This window comes from Gasterosteus aculeatus, chromosome 20 (genome assembly GCF_964276395.1).
Source record: "Gasterosteus aculeatus chromosome 20, fGasAcu3.hap1.1, whole genome shotgun sequence".
In the NCBI taxonomy this organism is placed as follows: Eukaryota; Metazoa; Chordata; class Actinopteri; order Perciformes; family Gasterosteidae; genus Gasterosteus; species Gasterosteus aculeatus.
In genome coordinates, this window is record NC_135707.1 from 7,460,606 (window position 1) to 7,470,862 (window position 10,257).

Here is a 10,257-nt window from a genome sequence, read left to right on the forward strand (position 1 = left end):
TACAGACGGTCCACCAGATGGCGCTAAAACTCCCGCCAACTCATTCGTTTCCACCTGGGCGCTCGTCCCTCCTCTCCACTCGTGTTCTTGGCCCTCATCGTGCATCCAACAGGTTGGTCGTTTCCTTTCTAAAGATCTCCAGTTTACTACTTCGCTTCGACTGTTTCTGCGTCGTCCACCGTTTAGGGGCCGTATGCAGTGTGCCAACATTTCTTTCTACATCCGTAAACATGCTTCTTCTGTTGGATTGATATTTTGTTTTGGCTGAAAAACTCTCTTAGTGTTTATTTATGTTGCGGCGGAAAATAATGATTGGTCGCTCTCCGTTTCCCACTTTTGCAAATCATTTTCTGACAAGCTCCTTAAAAAGAGTTAATTTTCTTCGCAAACCTTCTCTCAACCTGTGAGTTGCACGTTAAGATAAAGTTTCTAATGTTGGCTAATGCTTTAATACTGATGCTTCTCCAACATGTATTAAATGTTTTATTGTTATAAGCGATTGCAATTTAACTTGTATGTCATATTATAGCACTTTAGTGTCTGTATGTAAAACCAACCTTTACTCCAGTCTGTTATATCATACAGGTGTGTGTGTGTGTGTGTGTGTGTGTGTGTGTGTGTGTGTGTGACATCGAGCAGAGGGCTGCAGGGTTTCTTTAGTCCACTGAGGAACAAAGGTCTGTTTGTCCTTTGGCTAACGATTTACACCTTTCCTTCATTCTGGGTTCATGTGACCTGCATCAACCCTTTAATAACTCTGAATAAACAGAGTAGCAGACATGTCATTCTTTTGCGGCACCTCATTTGCCAAAGTCTAATACTTATATAACATCGGTTCCTATCAGTCCATAGTTCAAATAAGGCAGCTTTGTTTTCCAGTAAAGCAGCAACATGCTCCTGTGGTTGAATGCGAAAAAGTGAATAATGACGCAGACTATATTTCAATGTTTCAAAAACATCTGCACTTATAATCTCACTCTAAAACTGCAACACACTTATAATGATGCTTTCCTAAAAACGTATCACTTTCATAAGTCACCTATTAAAAGTGGGTTGTAAACTGATTTTATGTTGACTTAAAATAAATTTAAAAAGGCCTCTCTACTTATAACGTATTTTGGGTTGCCAGGTTGTGGCCAGTGTTTAGCATTATAACACTCTCTTAGTCTTTTTATATCTGCTTTTCAATTCCTCCACTTTTTGAACTCTGACCTTGGCTGCAGGCTATGGAGGCCCAAATGAATTATTGATCAGTCATATTGACATTTATAGATCATTGACTTACCTTCGCACTTTGCCTTTTAGGGAGTAAGAAGCAGTTGTTTCAGTCAGACTGCAAATTCAGGAATCAGGAAACATTTATTACCAAAATATGCTAAGCATACAAGGAATTTGTTCATCATCAAATTCATCAAAAATCATCCGTCTGCGGTGTGAGTGGGAGGAGAGATGAGGAAAAACACAGTGGAAGAAACATAGAAACTACAGAAATAGATAAAGTAAATGAGGACAAGGAACTGTTGGGATCTTACAAGGAAATGGTCTTATTAAAATGAGTAAGTGGACCAATGATTTCACTTTGGATTGCAGGTGCAGAGATACAGTGACGTTTTCACATTATCACAAAACTTTAGCTTTATTAAAAAATCCCAAATTACTTTTTGCAAACTGAACTGCATGTAGAAGGTTATTTAGGTGCAGTCTCGTGGATGATCTGTCCTTTTCAATATCCATTGGCCATGCATTATCCAATGCATTATCCGATGATTTCATTATACGGTCCACGCGTAAGACAATGCATTACTCTCTGATGCGCAGAAATGTGACCTGCTGCAAACAGGCCACGCCCATCACCTGGTTCACCTCTCTCATCACCCACAAAGGCTGTGCCTCAAGCGCTATTTTGCCACTGTCTTTGACCTCTTTTATTTATAGTCAGCCTTCCAGTAACAGGTGCCTACATTTGTGTGTGTATGTGTGTGTGTGTGTGTGTGTGTGTGTGTGTGTGTGTGTGTGTGTGTGTGTGTGTGTGTGTGTGTGTGTGTGTGTGTGTGTGCCTTTCCATGTTTCGGGAGGGCTTAGAGGAGGAGTTCTCAGTGGGACACGTAATGATGTGTGCAGTGGTGCGGCAGAACTGGGGCACAGGGAGGTGGAGAGAGAGAGAGAGAGAGAGAGAGAGAGAGAGAGAGAGAGAGAGAGAGAGAGAGAGAGAGAGAGAGAGAGAGAGAGAGAGAGAGAGAGAGAGAGAGAGAGAGAGAGAGAGAACACCCACAGATACCGAATCCACAGGATGGAGGAGCTCTGCTGATTGATATTATCCTGCTAAAGTCCCCATTTTCATCAGGGAGTTTCCTCTGAAGGCGTCGAGCATCTGTCCGTCTGTCTTTCAGCATGTCCTCACTCTCTCTCTCTCTTAAAGAACACAATTACAACATATCACTTAGTATAAACGGCAGTCAACAAGGTCCTAGTACAATGACGGGCTGTGCAGAATGAAATAATTGAGCGCCCCACCACTGAAGTTTGAATTTCCCTTCAGTGTCGCCTGCTTTTTCCTTTCTCTTCACATCTTTGTTCCTGTTGTGCTGTCAGCAGCGACCTTGTCGGTTTGAGGCTGCATGGTCTCTACTCTCTCTTCCCCTGTGGTTGCAGAAATTGCAGGCTTGACTGACAGTGGCACGCTTTAAAATGGATGCCATTGTAGTAGCTCGAAGCCCTCGACCAGGTTCCCCATCGCTTTGCATGAAAGACATCGGCTCCTTTTACCGCTTTGTGTGCTCAGGGTTTGTGCAGGCGGATTCCCTGGGTGTTGAAAGGCTTTAAGAGTAGTACATCTAATGCCCGGATATTTAAATATTATTTAAAAAATGAAAATAACTTGAATGTCTTTGTGTTCACTCAAATTTAAAGCAGCTGAAGACCAATATTTCCCATCTAATTCCTTCTCACAATTTTTAACATTTTTTTCCCAGGACGGAGAAGAACATGTAGTTTGTACTCTGGACAACAACACAAATGCAGCCGAATAGTTCTCCTTCCGGTCAGAAAAGCACGACGTGTCCGTTTGTCTTCATTCCTTCTCTCTGTCACAGGCACATATTTCAGCCCACAGTCCCGTTGCCATTTTCCCTTCATCCACTAGATGCCCTCTCACTATCTCTGCTTTCCACACTGCTGTCCCTCCCACTCCGCCAATCCACACACCTTTTCCCACTTTCCTCTTCAGCCCGTTTCCTCTCACTCTCTCTGCCCGTTTGTTAGAAATTCATTTTGTGCCGTTGTTACTGGCTGTCATGGACTTTTGGGATTTAAGGCCTGTTCAGCCTGCATTCCCTGCTTTGACCTTTGCCGACACGTGATTCTGTAAGCTGTTATAATTTATAACCTTTTATCAATAAAGTCCTAAAATATATCCCTAGTTTCAATCCCTGTTACTGTGAGTCTGTTCAGTGGAGGAGAGATAATCTCTCATTAAAGTGCACGTCTTCCTCCTGCTGCCTGAAATTGACTCGCTCAGGTGCTCGTGTGGAAAACCCTTTTCGTATCTTCGCGTTTGAAAAGGCCAACTTACAGCCTTTTTTATTTCCTCAATTATTAATATGATCCTTGCATTTGTTTTTAAATGTTTTGCTCATAAACGACGTGCAATGTTTTTTTTGTTTTCACACCACTGACTCGTACGGGAGCTGAAAGTTGGTGAACATCGATGATCTTCCTGTGATGTAACTGATATCCGGTCAGCGTGGTGTGTTTTGGGCCCTCTCTTGTCTGCTGTAGACTATACCGAGGTGTTTAGTTCCATGTGTAGTCTGCAGTTGGAGTTTTCAATCCGACTTCCCCTCACTGTCAACATGTCTGTGCTGCTACAGTTTGCATCCGGCGCTACTCGGAAGGCGATGACGCAGCCGGACTCTTTCATCCAACGCCAGCGCCTGGACGCCAGCATGGCCGACACTTTCCTGGAGCATCTTTGTCTGCTGAACATTGACCAGGAGCCAATCACAGCGCGCAACACCAGCATAATCTGCACCATCGGTGAGCGAGACAACCGGCCGCTTGTTTTCTGGCAACTGTTGAATGAAATCTCTGGCAGCTCCTGCGTGCTGCGTAGCCTTCAGTCTGCTGGTGCGCTTGGAACTGTGGCTTTGGAGCAAATACTGTTTTTTTCTGCCAGGAAAGTAACTTGAATTAATTGCAGAATGCAAATGGGATTTTAAGGTCATGCACATCTCTTGACTCTAAATGTTTTTGATGTATTCAAATATTTTCTTGGACAAGGAAAAAAAAGGCTTCATCATCTTTTGGCAGATTTGCTTATTTTGTTCAAAAATCCCAAACCAACAAAACAATCACCACGTTGTCATATTTGAGAAGCCACGGGGAGGGATTTTAACGGTTGATATTCCTCCCTTCAGGTCCCGCGTCCCGATCTATCCCTAAACTCCATGAGATGATCAAGGCGGGAATGAATATTGCTCGTCTAAATTTCTCTCACGGCTCACATGAAGTATGTAGAGCATGAAATTACACCACTCAAACACGCATGTTTTGGTCTTCCCTTCAGCCATGTATTGAGTCTGTCTGTCTCCCTCCTTGTTTTCTGTCAGTACCACAGTGAAACCATCAAAAACATCAGAGAGGCTGTGGAGACAATAACCCCGGACCCCCTGTGTTATTGTCCGGTGGCCATCGCCTTGGATACGAAGGGTCCGGAGATCCGCACGGGATTAGTGAAAGGGGTAAACCTGCTGTGTGAGATCCTCTCCCAGAAGGAAGGAGCCACATGATTGATTTGAAGCACCAACCATTAGTGGTGCATCGATGTACTATATAGATCAGAACTTGGAAGGATGCCATACTGTAATTCATTACATACCAGTGGAGCCTTTTCATTTATGTCTACTTCGTCCTTGCACCACAGGTTTCACCTCTACGTGTTGCATAAATCTAGTGCCTTACTTAGCTTAAAGAGAGTAGCGACTCCGATGGTGTCTATTTAAAGGCAGCGTGTCTTTGTATAGAAAGTAGAGGAGGAAGTGGAGCTGGAAAGGGGCAGCCGTGTCCGTGTGGTGACGGCAGAGAGTGACAAAGACGCGACGGACGGGAAGATTATCTGGGTGGACTACAGCAGCCTGCCCGAAGTAGTCAAGACGGGAAGCATGATCTACATTGATGACGGCCTCATTGGACTCAAAGTACTAGAAACTGGTAATAAGCATTAAACGCATAGCGTCATTTTCACCCCCCCCCCCACCCAACAAAATGTGCTTCCCCACTGCAGTGGGTCACTATAATATATATATATATATATATTAATCTCACACACACACAGTCAACTTCAGAAATCTTAACTGTATTGAAAGACCTTCCCACCAAGATTATTCTAATTCACTCAATTCAGGGTGTTCACAAGTGATAATGTTTTCTTTTCGTCAGGTTCTGACTGGGTGGACACGGTAGTGGAGTCGGGCGGGCAACTGTGCAGCCGTAAAGGCGTCAACCTTCCTGGCTCCGACCTCATCGGCCTTCAGGCCGTCAGCCAGCGGGACGAGGCTGACCTGAGGTTCGGGGTCGCCCAGGGCGTCGACATTGTGTTCGCCAGCTTCATCCGCTCCGCTCAAGATGTCAAAGATGTGCGCCGAACTCTAGGGGCGCACGGACGAGGCATCAAAGTGATCAGCAAGGTGGAGAGCCGGCAAGGGGTTAAGAAGTGAGTAGGAAGGAAAATCCCTTTTACGAATCACAACCATTGGTTCACAGGGAGGTGTATTAGCTGGAGGGCGTGAGTTTTAAAATCGCAGACCGTCGGCTGTCAGGGATGGATGGACACGTCCGCTCTGGCTGTTGCGCTTTGATAAGAGATCCGTCTGGCTGTCTGTGAGAGTTATGGCTCCCATTTAATACATCTGACACAGTTTAAGCTGCAGCGCTCCTCTCTGTCACTCATCTCTCGCCTCCTCCTGCTGCATGCTGGGTGATGACGGCGTGTAACCATGGCTGTGATTTAAATATCTCAAAGATCGGATCATAAGGATTTTGTTGCACTATAATGATGCTATGCATCGGCGTGTGAAGTCTCCTGCAGCTGTGTTTTCACTTAAATCTCCTTTTTCATTCTGTCTGGTTTTCCTCCAGATGTACAATGTACGTACGATCACAATGCAAAAGGAAAATCATGGTTTTTGCAAAACCTGATCAGCATTTGAATAATAAAAGTAATGCACAGAAGCTCTTCTCTAACGCTCAATCCTCCCCTAATCTCTGTCAGCTTTGAAGAGATCCTGGCGGAAAGCGACGGCGTGATGGTTGCCAGGGGCGACCTGGGAATAGAGATCCCAGCGGAGAAAGTCTTCATCGCCCAGAAGATGATGATTGGACGCTGCAACTCTGCCGGCAAGCCGGTCATCTGCGCCACACAGGTCAGGGACGAGCACATACACCAACGCAGAAAAGGATGCAAACAAACAAACAAACTGAGACTTACAGTGTCGTGCAATCAAATGTCAGCTGTTTTAATCTTAGCTTGGTTGGAACTCTAAAAGGTACACATTACCCTTGCACTTAAAATAATGCACTCGCACACTTGTCGAATGATGTCATCCTCATGGACCCGCGCGTTTCCTCTCTTTCTCACCGCTCTCCTGTTACACACACACACACACACACCGGCAGCACTGTTGACTCACAGCGCTTTATCGTAGACATGCTACAGCTCCTGACTCAGAGTTAAGGCAGGTTTGCAAATGTAGACGTGTGCCCACAAGCGTCACTATCACTAATCCGGCGCAACTGTAAAAATGCAGTCTCTCGGGGCAACGTTGCATCTCATTTTCCAACTGTCTGCCTTGCTTATTGACTCACAACACCGACTCCCTGGCACGTCGATAATGATCCTACAAAGTCTTACACCACTCTCAGTCCAAGCAATCTCTTTATTTCTCCACGTCTTGTGTCCAACCATCAACAAAGCCATTATACAATTCATCCTCCCCCACGTTGGCCAGATCGTCATTTCCTATCTTGCACTTACGAGTGGCTTTTCTTAATGGAGTAATTGAGCGAATCCCTTTTTTTTTTTTTTTTTACGGTGGCTTGTGGAGACATTTTGGTTGCAGCAAAAAGACTAATGTTTTTATTGTTTTGTTTGTAATGTGTTTGTAGATGCTTGAGAGCATGGTGGCCCATCCACGGCCGACCAGAGCGGAGGGCAGTGACGTCGCCAACGCCGTGCTGGATGGAGCCGACTGCGTTATGTTATCCGGGGAAACCGCCAAGGGACTGTTTCCTGTGCAGGCAGTCGCAATGATGCACTCGGTGTGTGTGTGTGTGTGCATCATGTCCATCCTGTTACATCTGACATTTAGTCTCCCCTCTGATAACGCTCAACACTCCACTCCCCCCCCCCCTTTGTCTCCCCCACTCTCTCTGTCGCTCAGATCTGCAGGGAGGCAGAGGCAGCCATTTTCCACCAGCAGCTGTTTGAGGAGTTGCGTCGCCTCACTCCTCTCTCCTCTGACCCCACAGAGGTCACAGCCATCGGCGCTGTAGAGTCTTCCTTCAAATGCTGCGCGGGGGCCATCATAGTCCTCACCACCAGCGGCAGGTGTGTAGTTGAGAAAATATATTTCCATGGTTAGTTATAGTTTGACTCTTTTTTTTTTTTTATTCAAACAAAAGTGAAAGAACGAACGTTGGAGAGAAACCTGCTAGCCGTCTCCAGACTTTGTGCTAAGCTAACTGGCTGCAGATTTATATTTATTGTATGTCTTCTCATCAAGCCCTGCAAGAAAGCATGTCTTTTTGTCAAAGACAAATGATTCCCTTTAGGTAAAAAAGGAGGTTTAATTACTGGTGAATGTGTATGGAAATCTGCAGCGGGACACAACTGAAAGTTGGGCTTTGTGCAAACGCAAACGCCACAGTACTTCCTGCTTTTTGTTGAATGATCCAATATGAATTTCAAACTTGTCTGATATTTGTATTCTATTGGCACAAAGGTACTGCACCCATGCCATGTCGTATGTGTAGTGCTCTGTGATAGACAAGCAAACGCTGACCTTGAGTTTGGATCAAGACTGTGATAAAACCAGTCTAGTTGTCTACAGTGATGCTATCACTATCGAACAAAGCCAATTTGTGTCCCTTAAATCTGCATTATTTCTATTTGCCATCAGTGAGCGACACCTCACATTGCAAAAAGACATCAGTCCACAACCAAAGCTCACTTTCTTTTAATACACAATCTTAAAAAGTGATGTCTTCATTTAAAAAGTGTCTTAAGTGACATTTACATTTCTATCAATAGGAAGGAGGACCTGTCTGACTTCTCCATCACAACCATAGTTCATCCCTTCAGCAGAGTTTAGAAACGTTACTCCTCTATACCGAGGAGCGTTCTGGCAACTGGAACGACATTAATGATCATTTAATTGTTCATGGATGTGTACATGCTGCTTTGCATTCGTTGATGGTTTCCTCCTTTTCTCCTCGTCTCTCCAGGGCGGCACATCTTCTGTCCAGGTATCGACCACGCTGTCCTATCATCGCAATCACCAGAAGCCCTCAGGTATAGTCTGCCTCCCGGCAGCAGCATTGCATTATTTTTGCCTGAAACACAACTTTACTGTTGAAAAATCCCTATTCAATATTTGCTCTCATTGTCTGTTGCTGTCACCATTTACAATCTGCGATCCATTTGAATGAGTGTCTCATAACTCATGTCCACATACGTTGTGATGCGATGTCACAAATGGAGGTTATATTTATTGGATGTCACAAACCATAAAGTTTGGGTCAGTTGTCTTGAAGAGTCTTGAAAACTGAAAAACATGCTGAACATTTTGTAAATATTTGCCGCATAACTATGAACTGACAACCTGGATGTATTTCCTCTCTTTCAGGTGGCTCGTCAGTCTCAGCTGTTAAGAGGAGTGTTTCCCGTCCTCTTCCACCCTCTGCCTGCTCCCGTCTGGGCCGATGATGTAGATAATAGGGTCAATTTCGGCATGGACATTGGTCAGTGTGTCTGATTGGCTCCATAAGCCTGCTCATTTATATGTCTTACTCACACACCCTCTTTGTTTCTTTCCTTTCGCCTCCTCAGGGAAAGCGAGAGGATTCTTCAAGTCGGGCCAAATGGTGATTGTGGTAACCGGCTGGATCCCGGGGTCCGGTCACACTAACATTATGAGGGCAGTCAGCGTCCCGTAAAAGCCCGAAACTGCTTGACTCTAAATGTGAAAGACATGCTGACGTATGAATGGGATGAAAACCTGAGAAATAGAAATAAACAAATAATGCAGATTTATATGGTAATCACTACTAATAGATAAACAAAAGCATTTCGCAGCGTCATCCGTTATTTAAACTCAGGTTGGGGAAACATTTGGAACTGGTCGCATGAATATTGGATTTGTGTTTGTCGTAAAAACAATGACTCCCTCCAAATAAAACTTGAATTATTACGTTCAACATTGTTCTTGTATTTTATGTTGAGAATAGCTTCACTAATTGAGCCCTTTTTGGTTTTCATCAGTAATATTAATTCGAAAAGCTGCATTGTCTCTTGTTGTAGTGTGTATTCATTGGAGGCCTTCGCAGTATTCCTTCCTGACCAGAGCTCCTCTCTGTGACTCGTTGGGCTGAATTCGTTGGGCCGACGTGAGTGGTCCCGGGAGATGTTATTGAGCTACTTCCTTTTGCCCTCTGAGATGACCCAGATGCCCACATCTGTCTTCTGTTCTCTTAAACTAATTATATCTATTCCTGCATGGGGCTTTCTCGTGTCCGATCCTTTATGTAAGATCCTCACCGTATCTACTGCTTCTTCTTTAATTATATCCAGCTTCAATGTGCGTCGACTCCTCTAACCCTTAACTAATGAGAAATTTAAATGTATCTTTTAAAAAAAACCTTCAGTGTTGGATTAACTGTTGGACGAATTGTTTGTAAATGCATAATAAGTTACCTGTTTAATATTAATTTACAAAGTAACAAGATACAACTGTCAAATCGGTGAAGTAAATGTTAATATTTGCTTCTGAAGTACAGATTATAGGAGGATAGCAACAGCTTTCTGAAACCTAATTGTGTGTTTTGCCACCATTTGTGGTGTGTTTAGCCCTGATGGGAAGGAGGATAATGTCTTACATCGGAGGTAATGGACAGTAGGCGGTTTGATCTGCAGTTTTCATTCACAAATGTATTTGTATTTCTTTTTCCTCATATATTTCTATCTGTCATCCTTGTCACAAAACG

At 44.2% G+C, this 10,257-nt stretch overlaps 1 protein-coding gene across 3 annotated transcripts; it reads left to right on the forward strand.

Annotated features, from left to right (window-relative positions):
• The first annotated feature begins 39 nt into the window (after positions 1–39).
• On the forward strand, positions 40–9,471 carry pklr (pyruvate kinase L/R). 3 transcript variants are annotated; one of them, XM_040165638.2, is made up of 12 exons: positions 40–112; positions 3,870–4,035; positions 4,416–4,507; positions 4,608–4,739; positions 5,022–5,208; positions 5,437–5,710; positions 6,269–6,419; positions 7,162–7,314; positions 7,437–7,603; positions 8,500–8,566; positions 8,901–9,015; positions 9,104–9,471. In XM_040165638.2, exons 2-12 carry the CDS (start codon positions 3,897–3,899, stop codon positions 9,208–9,210), a joined length of 1,584 nt encoding a protein of 527 aa, XP_040021572.2. In that variant the 5' UTR covers positions 40–112; positions 3,870–3,896; the 3' UTR covers positions 9,211–9,471. The 3 variants fall into 3 exon arrangements, with proteins under 3 accessions (XP_040021572.2, XP_077950970.1, XP_077950969.1); XM_078094844.1 differs by lacking the exon at positions 40–112 and adding an exon at positions 654–677; XM_078094843.1 differs by lacking the exon at positions 40–112 and adding an exon at positions 3,454–3,745.
• Positions 9,472–10,257: the final 786 nt, after the last annotated feature.